This window comes from Cynara cardunculus, assembly GCF_001531365.2.
Source record: "Cynara cardunculus var. scolymus isolate 2C chromosome LG 9, CcrdV1, whole genome shotgun sequence".
Lineage (NCBI taxonomy): Eukaryota > Viridiplantae > Streptophyta > Magnoliopsida > Asterales > Asteraceae > Cynara > Cynara cardunculus.
The window spans coordinates 14,715,293-14,734,839 of NC_037536.1; the positions used below are offsets into that span (position 1 = coordinate 14,715,293).

At 36.4% G+C, this 19,547-nt stretch overlaps 1 protein-coding gene across 2 annotated transcripts; it reads left to right on the forward strand.

The window, feature by feature from the left end:
- Positions 1-1,731: 1,731 nt before the first annotated feature.
- LOC112518466 (histone acetyltransferase GCN5) lies at positions 1,732-18,005 on the forward strand. 2 transcript variants are annotated; one of them, XM_025126167.1, is made up of 14 exons: positions 1,732-2,402; positions 2,547-2,611; positions 3,591-3,671; positions 4,766-4,837; positions 5,911-6,079; positions 6,915-6,958; positions 7,065-7,127; positions 9,982-10,081; positions 10,391-10,459; positions 12,417-12,471; positions 13,311-13,426; positions 15,224-15,317; positions 16,661-16,802; positions 17,640-18,005. In XM_025126167.1, exons 1-14 carry the CDS (start codon positions 1,833-1,835, stop codon positions 17,704-17,706), a joined length of 1,707 nt encoding a protein of 568 aa, XP_024981935.1. In that variant the 5' UTR covers positions 1,732-1,832; the 3' UTR covers positions 17,707-18,005. The 2 variants fall into 2 exon arrangements, with proteins under 2 accessions (XP_024981935.1, XP_024981936.1); XM_025126168.1 differs by lacking the exon at positions 7,065-7,127.
- The last annotated feature ends 1,542 nt before the right edge of the window (positions 18,006-19,547 follow it).

Below are 19,547 nucleotides of genomic sequence, written 5' to 3' on the forward strand. Positions count from 1 at the left end.
ATAAATTATTTCGTTATTGAACTTAAATTAAATTAAAATTAAAAAATTACACAAATATATATTTTATTCAAAAATAAAAACATCATCACTTTTTCAAAATCATGAGACCATATTATAACATCGATTGAGATAAAAAAATAAAATCAAGATGTATCTCGCTGCATTGTGCGAGTACCCTTCTAGTTAATATAAATACGTCAAGTTGTATGCTCGATTGATGTTCGTTTAAACCAATCTAAAGATCTGTATTTGTTCGAACTCGTTCACGAGGAAATAGATAACCGAGACATATATCTTAAATGGATAATTTTGACTTATAATTAAATCAATAAAATTAAAGTCAAAGCTTGTAAGAAAAAAAAAATTTAATTTATACATTAAAATCAACCTAAATTGAAAAAATATATACAAAATTAAATTCATTTAAATTTAATGTTCGAAAGTTAATACTTTAACACTGTATTTTAAGATCATGGTGAAACAGTTCCGTCTACAATGACAGCTGTTTACCATCCAATGAAATTCAAGGACGAAACAGGTATCATGACGGAGGAAGCATAAATCAGTTCATTGACAACGAGAAATTGATGAAATCGCTTGTTGTGGGTGTGAGTGTCAACGCGACGACATCGAAACAAAGGAAGAAGTTGACAAAAACGAATATTTACATTAACGTTAATATAAGGGTATAACAATGAAGTTTGTTGTGGTGGTTGACCCGACTATTCACGGAATATGAGAAAGTAGATGATTTCGTAAGAAATCGACAATTTTTTGGGAATCCTACAAAAATGACAGATGGACATAATTTCATTTGGGTTCGAATCCTACCGAGAGGTCAGAAATGACAAGTCTATTTAATAATTACGTATTTATAAAATACTGTATCAATTCATCCTATTTTATCAGATTTGGGATGTGATATGGTTCCGAAGGAACCAAATATGCAGGCAGTGGACAGTGACAGATCTTTTAAATAAGGGGTTTCCGACTCGACCCTAACAGAAAAAGAAAATTCCTTCCCTAACCAATCGTGCCAGCAACCTTGCTGACAGTTTTGGATCGGTCACTGGATGTAGGAATATCGAAACCAACAAATATTTAAATATTTATGTAAACTAAATAAAAATAAGAGCAAAATGCGTGAAATAACAACCTATTTTTACAATTTTTTTTAGTATAGCTATTACTTTCGGTTTTTATTATTACCGCAATGTATTTTCAAAATATTTTTTATTAGGGTATCGTACTTTCAAAAATTTACCTGTTATAGCATTAGGTAATCTTTTAAATTAAATTTACCCGTTATAACATGTTTTTTTACCACCTCATCGTCCACATAGATTGTCCACATGTATGATAATGCTAACATAACATTTATTATTATAGCATTGTATTTTCAAAATTACTTTATTATGATATCATCAAATTCTATTACAAGATTGTATTTTTATTTTTAATATTTTTATCATTTAAACATTATAAATTTAATCTAATATATTTATTGAATATTGTGAAGAATTTGAAAATCAGTTTCAAAAATTTTGTTCCAACCGTCGATTGGTACCAAATTCGTAATTAATTCGAAAATCGTAGGCAGATGTTTCAGCCATGGATTCTCTGAATCTTCGTATATCTGTTGAAATTAGCCCTAATTTTCTTTCAAAACCCTGATCGATAAATCCCACCAAATTTGAATTCAATCACTTCTGATTGAAATTAGCCCTGATGTTCTTGCAAAACCCTAATCGATAAATCCAACCATAATTGAATTATATCGTCTTTCTTGTACAACTGTGCAGTGAGTTGAAGGATTTGAATTTTGAACAGCCATGGATGCACATTCGTCTCACTTAACGGCACCGCTCCGATCACGTAGCTCACAGTCTCCGTCGCCGTCGCACTCCGCATCCGCTTCTGCTTCCGCCACCTCTTCCATCCACAAACGGAAGCTTAGCGCGCCTGAAGACCACGCGCCTCCATTCCCTTCCTCCTTCTCCGACACTCGCGATGGCGCGCTTACCTCCAATGACGATCTCGAGAGCATCAGTGCGCGCGGCGGTGCTGACTCCGATGACTCTGAAGAATTCGAGGACGTCGTTGATGATGACGAGGAAGAATACGACGATTCTTCGATGAGGAACTTTACTGCCTCCCGTTTGGAGAATAATGTGGGACCCGCGGGGCGAAACACGAAGCCAAAGACGGAAAATCCGGTGAAGGTTGAACCTAGTGAAGTAGGGAAAGACGGTGTCGCTGGGGCGGTTGGATCGGCGGCTGCTTCAACTCCAGCTTCGGTTCCGGGAATTGTGGTGAAGGAGGATACAGTCAAAAGTATATTTACGGAGAATTTGCAGACCAGCGGAGCTTATTGTGCGAGAGAAGAGAGTTTAAAAAGAGAGGTAAATACAATTCTGAAGTTCTGATTTCTGTACAAGTGGAATGTTACTTCTAACCACCTCGCCAGACAATGAATTATCAATACCTTTTGCTTTTGATATATCTTATAGTTGTAGATTTAGTTAGCAAGTTTTTGATATATGCAGGAGGAAGCGGACAAACTCAAGTTTGTATGTGTATCAAATGATGGTAACGATCAACATATGATTTGGTATACATTTCTCCCCTTACTTGCATACTGTAACTTTTTTCCCATTGTTAGGGCAAGTACCTTTAATATAGCTAAACCAGATACTCCAACCTCCTGAAGCTAGTTCATAACATTAAAGTACTAATATGATGCCTGCCATTTGTGGGATTGGACCCTAATCCAAGCTCGTCAACTATGCAAGTTCATAGCACTGGCAAGCTTTTCCAATCTTTCAAGATTATATTTACACAAGGAAAGCTTGATGGTACGACTAAAGAAGTACAATGCCTTGTTTTGTAAAATAGATAATTTGCACTGATCTCCTCTGCCATTTCTCTAGATAGCCAATTCACCAGACCAACCGGTTGACACAGAGCCTGAAGAAATAGTATGAAACCTTATTCAAATCATCAAGTGTACCCATAAGTCCTCCAAATTTTCAGGAAGTTGATTGGTCATCTGTTATTCACGAGAGAGATGTCTAGTTAGCTCACATAGAAGGGCTAGCAGGGAAGTGGGAACCATCTTGAATAAAGCCATGCATGACAAAGTGGAGCATCTTTTGCTGCATGTTCCATTGTATGTCATGAACTCAAGAAATCCAAACAATCACCTGCAACTATGTTGTGATAGGAAATCAGGAATGAGATTCCATTCTAGAAGAGGTAGTGTGCACTGGAGCATGATCACAGTGTGACACTCAATCCTTTTAATGAAATGATAGAGATATTTGCGGGATACCCAGATTGTTTGAATTTTACTAGAGAAGATATATTAATTACTGAGGTTGAGATAGTGAGTACGGAGTTCAATCATGCGATGCCTCTCTGAATCTTTAACTAGTGGTCAATGGTTCTGTATGTAAATTGTGAAATAATGCATGTAGGAATGTACTCATTCAAATAAAAGACCTTCTAATATATGTAGTGTGCTCTGTAAACTAGTAAAAGATTGAGAAACAAATATTGTTTTAATTGTACATCTATTGTGTTTCTGGCAGGTTAATTGGACTGAAAAATATATTTGCGAGGCAACTACCTAACATGCCTAAGGAATACATTGTTCGTCTTGTGATGGATAGGTATGCTGTAAGCAATGCATTATGTTTTCTTCTTAGGAAATAAGTGTGGTAACTTGAGTTACATATAGGGTGCTTTTGGTATCCAGGATTAAACAAATGTTCAACATTTGGTAAGACAGAATTGGACACGACATAACAAATAATATGGCCAATTTACCCCTAATGAGTTGTTTATATCTTTTATATATTTTGATTAATTTATGTAATTTATTAAACATAATAAAATAAATATTTTATAACAAAATATATAATTAGGAAACTTTTGTCAAGACGATCAAAATGACACCAAAATAAAAAGTGAATGTAGTTTCCTATTTTTATATTATACATTTTCTACATTATTTTATTATTGTTAATATTTGATAAATTACATAAATTAACCAAAAATATAGAAGGCATATAAAAACAATATTTTGAGGACAGTAAGGTGAAAGTTTAAATAGCATAAAATACGATAAATAAAATTTAAAAAATGAATAATATGTAAAGTGGGAGACGTATTTGATGTTTTAGAAGAGAATTAGGTATTATTTTGAGTTTATATTGGTAAAGTTTAAGTCTGTTCCACCTTGTTCCATGGGGTGGGGATAGAACACACCTGTTCCACTTAAAAGTCCTGCCAAACATGGAACAATGATCCTTGTTCAGTCTATCCTGTCTTGTCCAGTGTACTAAATGCACCCTTATGGAGGGAGACAATTCCAAACCGAAAATCGTAAACTTGGTTGGTGCTGACTGATTAGAAGAAATGCTTGTGTAAGATTACAAATAAAACAGAAAGGTGTTAGGTGTTGAAAACTGGGGCTTCGTTTTGCATTTAGACTTTAATGTACCTGTTTTGTGTTTTATTGAACATGATGGGACTCATGGGAGTTTAAGGGAATACATATAAACTGATTATCTTAATAAAACAGAAAATATTCTCCAAGGGTTTGTTTGTTATATTTGACTCATAAGCTAAATCATTCTAAGCTGCTGGATTTTGTCTGTCTGAGCTTTGTGTGGTTCTAACATGATTGCTTTTCATTTTATTTGTAGTAATATTTGAACTCAGGGTGTACCCTAAATAACAATCAAAATTACATATGATGCAGAGGCCACAAATCCGTAATGGTCGTCAGGCGCAATACAGTTGTTGGTGGCATTACATACCGCCCTTATGTCAGGTAGAAACGCTATATGTCTGACATGATTTACTTTGTTTTCTACTTGGAAGGATCACATCCTGGAAAGATATTTTGTTGGTTAGATTCCTTTTTGGTTGCTTATGTACCTAGTCTTTATTGGTTGTATATTCTTCTGTCATCTGTATATATAGTAATGGGCTATGAAAGGTAAACTACTTGTTTCCACCGATAAGATTTTTCTTTCTTCTTTTTGAGGCTATAAGTTGTTAAAAGCGTACTTGAGGCGCCCCTAGGCTCTGAGGCTCATAAAGCTGGAGGTCTTCGGCTTTTAAAGTCGAGGTTAGGCGTATTCATGAGGCTCAGGAAGGCCCTGTGTCTTGGCTGAGGCACCTTGTGGGCCTAGGCACGTCTCATAAAGAGTTATTAAATAGCTAGTCAAAACCCTAATATTAAATAAGTTTTCTCATCTTCTTATCTCCTAGGATTCTGAAAAAGGAATTAAATAGATGATAAGATAACCCTAATAGTAAATATCCAGTTTTTTAAAACTTCAAGCCTCTTTCTCTATGAATACCCAGACCTTAAAACTTCTCCCTCACGGTTCACGCTTTAAACCCTTCTCCCTTTATCCAAGTACTGTTGGTTGTTGCACTGGAGGCTTGTACTTGCCACATATTTGAGTTGTGTGTAACTGTGTGTGTGTGTTTGTGTATACATATATACACTTTTTTATAATACGCGCCTCACGCCTGGGCCCGGGACCCTTTTGCGCCTAAGTGTGCCTCAACCCTTTAACAACTTTAGTCCAGCCAATTTTGCAAGTTATATTCTTATATTGTCTTCATAGTAAAATTTCCTTATATCTCATTGAATTCTTTTCATAATTCAATCGATTCTTCTTCTCTCCTGCCATAAGTTCGTGCAATATCCCTCTGTGCTTTAGTTGTGAGTGTAATATGGTACTTCGATAAGTTGTAGTGGTGTATTTCTGAGGTTTAGATATCAAGTTGGCATATCTCCCACTAGAGATCAAATGACGTGCATTTATTTACTGTCTGATTTTGCTTTTACTCTCTTTGACTTTGTTCTTTATTGTCTATGTGACATGTTAGTCAAAGGTTTGGAGAGATAGCTTTTTGTGCAATCACCTCGGATGAGCAAGTAAAGGGTTATGGCACTAGACTGATGAATCATTTAAAGCAACATGCACGAGATGTGGACGGGCTTACGCATTTTCTGACATATGCTGACAATAATGCTGTTGGTTATTTTAATAAACAGGTTAGACATTTTTAGCTGCTTTGACGTATTCTTCTTTCCTAAGCAGACATGTCTGTTCAATTAATATGTTCCTTGCGTGCCTATTACTTTCTTCCACCAGACCCTTTTTGCATTGAATTGTTTTAAAGACAAGAACAAATGTTGCATAATGTTCTCTTTCTGCCCTGTAGGTGTAGCATGCTAACCTTGGGTGCATTTGGTATCCAGACATGATAGAACGGGGCAAAACTATTGTTCAGCGTTTGGTATATAGAATTTGGACAGGACAAAACAGATAAAATGACCAATTTACTCCTAATGAATTGTTTATATATTTTGATTAGTTATATAATTTTATTAAGTTATAATAATATAAATATGTTTTATAACAAAATATATAATTAGAAAGTCTTCGTCAAGACAATTAAAATAACACCAAAATATAAAGAGGAAGGCGTAATGACGTTTTAGAAGAGAATTAAGTTTTATGTTGAGGTTATATTGGTAACGTAAATCTGTTCCAGCTTGTTCCATGGGGTGGGGGTGGAACATGCCTGTTCCACTTTGTTCCTGTCTGTTCCACATAGAAGTCCTACCAAACGTGGAACAATGATCCCTATTCTGTGATGTCCTGTCCAATGTACCAAACACACCTTACCCTAAAGATTTTCATCTTCAGGCTTCTGTGGAGCTAATTAGTTTCTTCACTTCTGATAATTTGCATCATATGTTGGTCTCTCTGCTTGACGTTTTACTCTTTCTTGACCTCTGAACTTTATTTTGTGGGTCACCTTTAACTTAGTCTGGAAGTATCATTTTAGTGAACTAATTAAAAAGTCTGTTTATCCATTTGTAGGGCTTTACAAAAGATATTTTCTTGGAGAAAGAACGGTGGCATGGGTAAGTATATGTGAAAATTTAGAAGGCTCGCCTACTTTATTGGCTGTCTTAAAGTTCATATGTTGTCTCTTTATCTAAAGTATGTAGTGCTTCATATCTATCTCAGATACAGAAAAGATAACAGTTTTTCACTTACAATACAGTTTATATGTCAAGCCTCGTTCCCTAGGTATCGTCAACTATCTTTAATTTCTTCCTATGACTTGTATGCTAACTCAAAATTTCATAACCTACAACTTCTTAGGGGCAGTTTGGATGGTTTTTCATTTAGTCCTTTATGGATTAAGTTATCTATATGAATTAAGTTGTCCGTGTGAATTAAATTAAATGGTTGTTTGTTTGTTATGCTGAATGAACTGTCTGGATGATATAATTGACCGATTTACCCTTTATTATTTGTTTTTTGTTTTTCATTAAACCTGTATAACCGACATTTTATCAAACATCGTATGTGCATTCAATGTATACTAACAACTCAACTCGGAACGAAAAGAAATCAGACAACATAAAAACACTAATAACATAACCCAATGCCAAAGAAACACTAATAACATAACCCAATGCCAAAGAAACACTAATAACATAACCCAAAACCAAACAACACTAATAACATAACCCAAAACCATAGTTGTTAAAAGCGGGCCTGAGGCGCGCCTAGGCTCTGAGGCTTGTAAGGCTCAAGGTCTTGGGCTTTTTCCAAGTCGAGGCTCAGCGTATTCACAAGGCTCACAAAGGCATTGCGCCTTGGCTGAGGCGCCTTGTGGCCCTAGGTGCGCCTCATAAAAAGTTATTAAATACCTAGTTAAACCCTAAGATTAAATAAGTTTTCTCATCTTCTCATCTCCTAGATTTCTTAAAAAGAGTGTTATTAAATACTCGGTCCTTAGAACTTGAAGCCTCCCTTATAAATACCCGGATCTTAAAACTTCTCCTTCATGGCTCACGTTTTTTAAACCCTTCACCTCTATCGAACTACTGTGGTTGCTGCGTTGGAGACTTCTTGTGTGTAATTGTGTGTGTGTGTATACTGATAAGATGTGCCTTGCATTCCTGAGGCCCGCGCCTCCTCGCGCCTAGGCCCCGAGACCCCTTTGCGCCTAAGTGCGGCTTGAGCCTTTAACAACTTTGCCCAAAACAAAAAAAAAACGCTAATGACATAGCCCAAAACCAAAAAAAACACTAATAACATAAACAAAAACCAAAAAAGATACTAATAACATAACCCAAAACCAAAAAACCACTAATAACATAACCCAAAACCAAAAGAACGTAGAGGTGAATTTCTTGAACAATTAACATCAATTTGGTTTCATGTTTATGCATACTAACAACTCAACAAAAACCTTACTGGGTTTTTTGACACATAAACATCACCGTCGGTTCCATATTCAGTGACCAACCTCAGTTAGAAAGGGAGCAATAATATTAAATAAGAAGGATTAAAAATGCTAATGATAAACATGGGCCACAAAACCTCAAGAATAAATCGTGAGTGAAGACTCATTATTTCTTCTTTGCTCTTCACCTGTTCAACCTAATCTTCAAACAATTTTCGTCTTCACTTCACCTCTTCAGTTACCAACAAACCTTTCACTTTCATCTTCTTCCCTGCTCTTCAACCCAATCTCTTGACAATTTTCATCTTCTTCACTTCATCTATTACGGTCTTCTTATCTTTTCAGAAAACCCCATTACCGGGATGCCACCGACAAGAATGCTTGCATTCTTTGTCAAGAATGCTTCTGGCCTGTTGGTTAATGATTATCTTGATCGAGAGGAGCAAACACTTTATCGAGAGGGATGGGATTTGATGAAAAAGGGAGAAGGGCAATAGGGGAAGAAATGACTCATTTAATGGCTGAAAGCAGAGGAGTTCATCTTTTTTGCTGAGTGAATAAGCTCTTTGTGAAAATCATTAAGTCACTTCCAAACATTTCAACATGGCTGACTGAATAAGCTAGAGGTCCCATTAAGCTCATTAAGGCTTTTCCAAACAACCCCTTACTTTCATTTCGTTGTAGTTCAATGCAGTAACATCATAAAATTACATATGCGGAAGCATTCTAACATTAGTTCAAATAGCCTCACATATATATGACAACTATCAAAAGAACTATAACTCTTCATGCTTGTCATTTTCATGCCTTACTCTGATATACTTGAGATACATACATGGAATACGTAAGCTTGAAGCTTAGTGAGCAGTTATGGTTTCATGAACAGAACATCTTTCATAAAACGTAAGTAAAACATAAGTAACATCAAACATTATACTCAGTACGAGATCTCGTATGTGCAGGTATGCCAAACTTTCATCAATAGGATCCTAGATCCCTAGGGTTATGCGAAAGGTCTTCCCTCTTAGGTCCTTTTGTATGATAGCCTCCATCACTATATTCCATCAGGGATTTAACATAACCACCCTTTCACACGCACAATAACTTTCATAGGTCACATGTATAACACATGCCGTTATCATGAATGCATCAAAAATATTTTCTTTTGCTATATAAACATATAGGCAACATGTCAAAACATCATTCCAAACTATCCATCATGCATAAAAACATTTATATAGCACAAATGTATTCCAATAAATCAGATAACAACATAACGTATTCACCTTGTTTATTTAACTTGAACTTGCTTACTTTCCTTTTTACATCCTACTTGTATATCAACTTGGCACCTTCAACTAGCATCACTTACCTCCTCAATCCTAACTTTTATTTTGGAGGTTTTCTACTTCTGATGATGGTTAAAAATACTATGTTGTTTGCTATTTATATGGAGGTAAAAGTTGCTTTGTAACTTGTAAGCTACTGGCCTGTTAGCTGTAAGCTACCTACTTGTAACTTAATCACCATGCTTAGAACATCATTCTTCTCATTACTGAAATACTGAAATCAGAGTGTTGTAAGTTGAAACTTGTAACATTATATCTGCCCGTAATAGTTCTCTAGATCTGTTTTCATATTCTCTTCTTTACTTCATGACGTTAGTGACAATCTTCTTGTTTTTAGGTATATAAAAGATTATGATGGAGGGATCCTTATGGAATGTAAAATCGATCCAAAGCTTCCATATACTGATTTGTCAACCATGATCCACCGGCAGAGGCAGGTAAAAGTCATTGAATGTGAACTGGGCTGCTGTACGTTACCTCTGTAGGAAACATCCCGGTGGCAGTTTGGTTCATAAATCTTATTCTTCAAAATTTTGGGGGTCCCATGTCTATCCCATTCTGGGTTTACCCAGAATTTTGTTAATATCTTTAAATTTTTTCTTAATTAATACGGTGAATGAATGTAGTTAAAGGAACACAAGACAACAGAAAAACATATTGATGAGTTCATTAATGAATGATCTTTTAATAGCTCGCCAGTACGTATAGTTATCTTTAAGAATCTTCGGTTGCATTTTGTCTTTCAGGCAATTGATGAGAAAATAAGAGAGCTCTCAAATTGTCACATTGTCTACCCTGGAATTGATTTCCAAAAGGTACACTTGATAGTCACTTGCCACTTTACCATCAGAAGCCATATTTATTTCTAGGAAGCAGTCATAACTTTCTTATGGATATAGATGCGTGTATGTATGTAAAGAATTGATATCATGTTTTCTTTTGGTTTGATGGTTGACCTGGTCTGCTGGTCATATAATTGAACCCATTTGCTCTTCTGTGCACTTCAGTTTTCTTGATAAAAGTTAAGCGCTAGATTCCTTCACCATTATCAAGTGATGAATAAATTGCCAGAAATCAAATATTCTGAATCCCCATTGGTTCTGACTTCTGACTGTAGGATGTTTGTGTGTGTGTATTCCTGACTTGTATGGTTAAGTTATATACCACTAAGGGGATGTCTGGTTGGTTTTTTATTAAGTCTTGTATGGATAAAGCTGTCTGTATGGATTAATTTGTTTGTATAGATTGGGAAGGTTTTTGTTTGGGAGGGTTTTTCATAGATGGAAGAAACGTGTTTTTTAATTGGGAGAAACAGGTTTGGAAAAAACTTGGCTTTCTGCATAAAGATCCCCTCTAAAAGCTTATTGAATAAGCAACTTCCTATATCATTAAGCCACTACCAAACAATCATGTATAACTGACTGAATAAGCTGCGAGTCTCATGTAGCTCATTAAGCCGTTAACAAACAGACCCTAAAAGAAGCAGCCCTTTTCATACAATCTACATTAGTTGCTGGATGGTGACTCATCCAAGCAGGATTCTTTTTTTTTAAAACATGGATCCTTATAAATGTATATGACTTACCTATATTTGTCATTTGGCCTGTAGGTACCCCCAAACATGTCTAGTTATTCATTTCATGGCTTACCAACTATACCTCTATATCATAACAATATCCTCCATGTTGAGCTTATCATTATAATATCCACCTTAAATTCTTCAAGAATTGATTACTTTAGGAAAGTTGATGTTCATCCACATTGCATGCTTTAGCTTCCATTTTTTTTTGTGTTTTATCTATACTATCGATGCCATTGAAAAAATAAGTTAAATGATTTAAATGCATTCAATCTTTTCATTTGTCAAGACAAGTCTACTACCCATAAGAAGGCAAAGAGGAAATGTAAGGTGCAAGGTGCCTTCAAAGTTCCACACGTTCATATATTTATTAAGGAGGTGCATGACATTAGAGATTATTGTCTGTCTTAAGATCAGAACTAAATCACACTGTATTCTTACCAAAGTTGTTAAAGGCTCAAGGCCCACTTAGGCGCAAAGGGGTCCCGGGGACTAGGCGTGAGGAGCGGGCCTCAGGAATGTGAGGCGCATCTTATAAAAAATAGCATATATATACACACATACAATTATAACAACTCAAATATCTAGCAAGTACTCTAGTGCAACAACCAGAAGGGAGAAGGGTTCATAGCGTGAGACATGAGGGAGTAGTTTTAAGGGTTTTGGTACTTATAGAGAAAGAGGCTTGAAGTTATAAGAACTGGGTACCTAATATTAGGTTTGACTTATATCATCTATTTAATAACCCCTTTTTTTAAGAAGCCCGGGAGATAAGAAGATGAGAAAACTTATTTAGTATTGGGGTTTGACTTGGTATAACTCTTTATGAGGCGCGCCTAGGCCCATAAGGCGCCTCGGGCAAGGCGCATGGGCCTTAGCAAGTCTCGTGAATACGCCTAGCTTGTACTTTAAAAAAGCCCAAGATCTTGAGTCTTATGAGCCTCAGAGCCTAAGTGGCACGCTTTTAACAACTGTGATTCTTACCAATGATGCAAATAAAATCTATATTATTTAGCTACTTGAGTGTACAAATCCTAGTACACCATGTCCACCTAACGAATGATAAAATAGTGGCTGTACTTGTGTCAAAATGAATTTTGCTGACGGTTTAGGTAGTAATCTTCTTCATATGCTGCATATTGTGTTCATGATATCCTCTCATCTCCCTACCTGATTTGCAACTTGCTTTCCAGAAAGAAGCTGGAATTCCAAAAAGGATCTTGAAACTTGAAGATATTCCTGGTTTTAGTAAGTTCTTTAGCCCCTGCTGTTTTAACAGTTCATTTAATGTGTGTCATAACGTTTTTGTTAGCCATGAAGTTTCTTGATCTTTTAGATTGAATTGAGTTTACTCTTTTGCATTTCTGGGTATCTTGTAGACATGAACAAAAATGCTTTGTTATTGAAATTTCTTAATTTTTGTTAATTTTCCTTTTATACATCTATTTTCTTATTATTTATTTTAGGATTTTTTAATTGATGGAATATAGAGGGTCATTTGAAAATGTCAAATAGCAATGTTTGTGCATCTGTAACCAAAGTTTTGATATTGACAATCAACACATGAAGAATTATGTTTTTTGGTCTAAAGGATAACCCTCTTAAGATACAAGAATTAGGGGCTGTCTGGTTGGTTTTCCATTAAGTTTTGTATGGATAAAGTTGTCTGTGTGGATTAATCTGTCTGTATAGAATGGGAAGGTTTTTGTTTTGAAGGGTTTTTTCATAGATGGAATGAGCATGTTTTTTAATTGGGAAGGGCAGGTTTGGAAAAAACTTGGTTTTCTGCATAAAGCTTCCCTTTAGAAGCTTACTAAATAAGCTACTCTATATCATTAAGCCACTACCAAACAGTCATGTATAGCTGACCGAATAAGTTGCGAGTTCCATTAAGCTTATTAAGCTGCTAACAAACAGGCCCTTAGATGCCATTTATCTTTCTGAATTTGAATATTGTACATCTTGTAGCTCTCATGCCGTTGCACTTTATGCGGTAATCAGATTTCTAAATGTTATTTTGAGTGGAGTTTATTTTTTTCCCTTTTCTTTTTGCTTTCTAAGAATTACTAACTGAAGTCGGATTGCAGGGGAAGCTGGGTGGACTCCTGATCAATGGGGACATTCTCGCTTTAAAATTGTGAATGCTTCTCCAGACGGTACCTCAAATCAAAAATTGACGGGTTTCATGCGATCAATTCTAAAGGCAAGTTCTCAAATAGAAAGTTTCCTTCTCTATATTATTTGAAAGCAATTTCTAAAGTGTTAGTCCCGCCATCCCCAAATGAATGTCCATATTTCTATTTTAGTTTGTCCCAAGATAAGTGTCAACTTTCAAAAGTGTCCACTTTTCGATTCTATTCTTAATTACGGGATGTAGGCATTCATTCCCTTTATTATTAAGGGTAAAATGGGTTGGGTTTTGGTGAAAATACGAGTTATGGTGAGAACGTGGGAACAAAACCTTCATATACATTTATATACCTTTAACTACCTTTATTTACCTATCTTTATCATCATGACCGAAACTTTAACAAATTCATGCACGTGAAAGTGATTACATGTATGTAAAAATTTGTGAAAGGTAACCACAAGGGTTGTGGTAGTGGTTGAGGTCCTGGAGGATCTGGTGGAATATCTCATTTGCCCAGGGTCCGATTCCAGGCGTACACAACAATTGTGGCTACTGAGTTTATCAGGGCTGATTTCTTACAGTTACAATTTTCCGGGATTAGTCCAGGCAGAGCATGGGACACCCTTCCAATTATTAATATTTTTTGTGAAAGTGACTAAAAGGGAAGATAAATCCATAAAGGTAGTTGAAGATAGTTGAAGGTAAATGAAGTTAGGTCAAAAAGTAACTTATCCAAAGGCTCATAATTGTTCTCACCATTCTCGCCATAACTGTTATTCTCACATGATTTCAAGTCAGGGTAAAATTGTCATTTAGTTAATTAAAAAATGTAAGAATTATACACTACTAAAGCTTTATGCCTTTTTCATCGTAGACATTTATTTTGGAATGGAAGGAGTAGTAGGGAAAGATCTTGATCAGCCACTGCCATCTTGACTTCTTGAGGCTGTTGTGGTGGTGCAAGAGACTGATCTTTAACATCATTCTTGCTGTGTGTCAATGTGTCTCTTCTGAATGCTATTCATACATCAGCACTTCATTTTTGTACTTCACAATCAATTGATCATCTTCTTTGATAAAAATAAGTAGGCAGGACAAACCCAAGGAATTCCTCAAGTTTGGACTTCTTTTTTTTCAAAATTTCGTGTGATTTAATGTGGAGTTTAGAGATATTGAACTAGGGGTGTTCACGGTTCGGTTTAGTTCGGTTAATAAGGAAAATTGTGAACGCACCGCATGAGGCAGATACCCGATTACCCGGACCTAAACCAAACTGTAGGTTGAACCGAACAGAAATAAGCGGTTATCGCTGTTTGGTTCACGGTTACCTGAATTTATAAAAGAAATATCATTTACAATATAAAAATGGTTCCGAAATCTAACATTCAAAACAATTACATAACAAATAAATAAAAATAATCAAAACGCTTCAAATTGAAATAAGTTTAATTGTTTAAAACATCCATTTTTCGGTGAATGCCGAGTCCATCATGACTTCATACCGCCAAATTTATCATCCACTCTAACGTTTGACAATAAAACGTAAAAAACTTTTACTCATTTACCTTTAGGTTAATAAATAAGTAAGTAATAGTACAAATATTAAAAATTATATATAAATTATATCCGGTTCGGTTTGGGTAACCGTGGGACCTAAAATCCAAAACCGAAACTGACCATGAGTACCTGGTTTTTTCTATTTTTGGATTTTTCAGTTATTGTTTTTTCGTAAACGGTTTGGCACGGTTTCCTGATTTTCCAGGTTTTTTAACACCCCTGTATTGAACATCCAAATTTTTTGTTGCTCTTCTAATTCATTCATGTGACAAGTGTTTTTCTAATCTGATCAAGAGAATTTGTTATGAGCAGGCAATGCATGACCACGGTGATGCGTGGCCTTTTAAAGAACCCGTTGATGTTCGGGACGTTCCAGACTATTATGACATCATTAGAGATCCAATGGGTAATTTCTATTCTATCCAAGTTTTACATTTCAACCACACATTTTATTTGTATATTCTGATTCTGGTCCCTAAATTTGTTTCTTTTGCAAATTCTGCTTGCTACCAAAGGGTCATTAGCCCAACGGTTCCCGGGTTACCAGTAGAGGTCCAACCTTTTAGGAGGTTAAGGATGAAGAGTGTGTGTGAGTATTTACCATTATAAATATTATTTACTATAAAAACATTCTGCTTGCTTTCTTTAGACACATTTGACATTACATTACTCATCCAGGGTAATAGTATCCACAAATTAGTATATCCCTGCGGGTCCCTTGAAGATTGCAACATTTTCCTTATGAGGATATTTTATGAAAATTGCAACATCTCTTTTCTTGGAATTTTTAATATAAAAGTTATTTATAGGATCAATATCTTGGTCATCTAATTTGGTGTTTTTGATGCGTGTCCACAAGATTCTAGTTTCTACAAAAGAGTATTCTAGATATTTAATTAACCAATAGTCTCTATTTAATTGCCTAAGGGGTTGTTTGGTTGGTTTTCAATTAAGTTCTGTATGGATGTTGTGGATTAATCTGTCTGTATAGATTGCGAAGGTTTTTGTTTGGAGGAGTTTTCTCATAGATGGAATGAGTATGTTCTGTAAGTGGGAGGGACAAGTTTGGAAAATCTTGGCTTTCTGCATAAAGCTCCTCCTAGAAACTTACTGAATAAGCCACTTTATATATCATTAAGTCACTACCAAACAGTCATGTATAGCTGATCGAATAAGTTGTGAGTCCCATGAAGCTCATTAAGCTGCTAACAAACATGCTCTAAGTGGATTTTTATTACCACTGAGAGAGTAACGTTATTTTACTCAAGTTTTTTCATGTTATTATTAAGATATGGGGAAACCTTAGATGGATTGTGTCTAGTCGATGTAGGACTCCAACAAGCCCCCTCAAACGGAGGCTAGACACCCCCTTGAGCGGAGACGCTTCCTGCAATGGAGACGTTTGCTTGAGCGGAGGCTCGGTTGAGAGTTTTGGGATCCGGGAAGTACTAAACACTGACTGATACCATTTTAGAATATGTGGAACCCCTAAAAATTCTCTTTATTATAGAGAAAAGGGATGATCCAACATATATAGAGATTAGATTGACCGTGTCTAGCTGATGTGGCAGTCCAACCGTTACAAAAAAAATCGTCATTTGATAACTTTAATCTTCATAGAAATCACTGATTCCAAGTGGTGAGAAAGCCATTATTCTGCTGGTTTTGAAGCTTTGGCTTACTGTTTTTGCAAATCAAACATCAATTTAACAACCTTGGAATGATTAATGGATGTTTAACTGATCATAGATCTCAAAACCATGTCGAGACGGGTGGAGTCCGAGCAATATTACGTAACACTCGAGATGTTCCTGGCTGATGCAAGGAGGATGTTTGCCAATGCTCGAACCTATAATTCGCCGGAAACTATTTACTTCAAATGTTCCACCAGGTATTCATTTCATTTCAGATCTTTCTATTTGTTGTTTGTAAGATGTGTGTGGGTCTTCACGGGAAACATCCACTCTACTCTTTGGGGTAAAGGACAATTCTGGATACCTTCCACCCTCGGATCTAGAGATGTACAAGGCCTGAGGCTTCCAAGCCCATATTTCAGTAAGCAACCTCAGCCAGGCTTTTGGGGTTGAAAGAGGGCCCAATTGGCTTTTTCAGGCCGCGCCTTTTGGGCTTATTCGGCATTAACCAGGTTTTGGAAAAAAGTAGGCCCGGGCTTACACTGTACGAATAGCATTTTCGCTGTAGTTTGAGCAGCAAGGTACATCTTGCACCTATGGGGGCGCTACAACTATCCAAGAATACACTCGAAACTAGGCCCGGGATTTTTCAGGCTGGAGCGGGTTCGGGCTTGGGCCTTTTTGTGCATCTCTACCCAACTACGTCCGGGCGGGGATATATTGGGCTCATGTGGTTTGGTTTGTGACTAAAGATTAACAAAAAGCCCGAACCCCAGGCCTAAAAGCTTGATCGGGCCAAGTTCTTTTTTCTTTCAAAATCCTGGAAATGCCCGGCCTGAAAAACTCAATTAGGCCTATTTTCATACTCAAAGCCTAGGCCCAAAAAATCCCGGGCTCTGTTGTTTTGCTTACAGAAAATGGGCATGGAACTTAGAAGGCCTGACCCAGGTCCGGAAAATCCCAGGCCTCGTGTATCTCTGCTTGTGACATCTGTGCGAGTGTGTTTTACACACACACGAGACATGTTTATACATCTTTTCCAGCATATCGTTCATTCCAACATCGCTTAAAAAGAGTTGAAACATATTATGCAGGCTAGAAGCCTTCTTCTCGACTAGAGTTCAGTCAGGTCTGCAATCCTTTCTGAAAATTCAGCAATAACAAGCGGAAATCGAAAGATCCATTGGTCCAATTACAATATCGTGTTTCTGGTATGTTTCTGTTATCTTGCAATGTATTAGATAAAGAACATAACTATAAATGCAGAGAGAAAGATTGGTCCTTGTGAGGGTAGACTGGTTTAGGTTTAGAAATGCACAAAAGATCGGGTTTAGGTTGACCAGTAGACCTGTTGGTCCAGATCAGTTTTTTATTAACCGGGTGTGTACGGTATGTTGGTCGAAACCAGGTAACTCCTACCCCATAATTTTCTAGTACTTAAAAAGACAGAAATTGGATCTGTTTTCTAGTCATCGTATTGTACTTTTAGTTTCGTTTTGCCGTTTACCAAACGCTTATTGGGAAAGCGCTTACCGGCAAGAAACATCACCCGCACTTACGTCATCGTGTAACATTCTTGGCCATCAAAATGGATCGTTGGTAAGCGTCTTAAACCTAACAAGTGCTTATTGGATAAGAGTCTTTTCCTTCACTTAACGGGTAAGATTTCTGGTAGTTGCCATGTTTCAATCGGTAAGGTAAGTGACATTGGTAAGCATTTTCCCAATAAGTATTTAGTAAACGGCTAGGCTAAAAAAGAATTGAATTATGTGAAGGTTGAACGTTTATAACCGTCGTATTTATATAAACCCCGTATTTTTGGCCGGTTTATGTGATAAAAGGGAAAATTCATTTCGTGAATCATGAGAACTGTCTATTCATGATGAATATATTTAAATATTTAAAAATGTTATTTATCACGAGTTTTTTGTTTTTTCATTCATGAATATTCATGTCATAAATATTTATCGTGGTATTCATTATGAATAATTGGTTCTCTTGGTTTTTAAACGATCATGTCCGTATGAAAAATGCCATTTTGTTATGAACCTCGTGTTAGGAATAGAGATGCATAAGACCTGAGATTCTTCAGACCTATATTAGGCCTTCCAAATCCATTTTCAGTAAAGAAAATAAAGAGCCTGGTTTTGATGAGTTTTGAGTATGAGAATAGGCGTAATCGGGCTTTTCATGTTTGGCTTTTCTAGGATTATGAAAAAATTTGGCCCGATCAAGCTTTTGGTCTTGATCTTGGCTTGAACTTGGGCTTCGAGATTTTTGTGCGTTTCCCGTCACAAGCCAAACCACATGAGCCCTGTATATTCCACCCGGAGATGGGATTTGGGTAGACATAAAAAAGAAGCCCAAGCCTGATGCTTAGTCCAGCCCCGACCTGAAAAAGCCCGAGACTAGTAAGCTTGAGCCTTGGTATGATCGACAAGCCCGTTCATGCCAACCTTTTCTCAAGGCCCGTTTAAATCCGGCATAAACAAACCAAAAAGCTCTACCTGACCTGAGTAAGCAAAAAAAAGTCGGGCCTTTTTCGGGCCCTAACCACCTTTGGGGTTGAAAGGGGGCCCTTTATGTTTAATGAAAAACGGACCTGGAAGGCTCGGACAGATACGAGATATCAAGACTTGGTATAAAAATACTATTTCCTTTAGTTTATAAAATTGAAATATTTTATTTTGTCATGTATCTTGATAAAATGTCTTTAAATTGATTATTAAATTCTAGAAACTGTCTTTTTTTCCTTGAAGAAATTGAGAATACTTGTAAAGCAGGGGACTTTTACCAAAACACTTATCCGGGTAAGCGTTTATCAAGTGGCATTACCTTACTGGATAAATATGACAAGGACCAAAAATCTTACCCAGTAAGAGCGAAGGCAAAGACGAGAGTCTTACCCGGTAAGTGAGGACGATTACTCTTACCATGGTTAGCGTTTATAGTTAAATTGTTGCATACAATACCATTTTGGTGGACTAAAATCTTACCCGATA

Coding starts and splice junctions, on each gene's coding strand:
- LOC112518466 (XM_025126167.1), top strand. CDS start 1,833: ATGGATGCACATTCGTCTCACTTAACGGCACCGCTCCGATCACGTAGC. Junction 3,672..4,765: donor GTTCGTCTTGTGATGGATAG/GTATGCTGTAAG, acceptor CATATGATGCAG/AGGCCACAAATCCGTAATGG. Junction 13,427..15,223: donor TCATGCGATCAATTCTAAAG/GCAAGTTCTCAA, acceptor TGTTATGAGCAG/GCAATGCATGACCACGGTGA.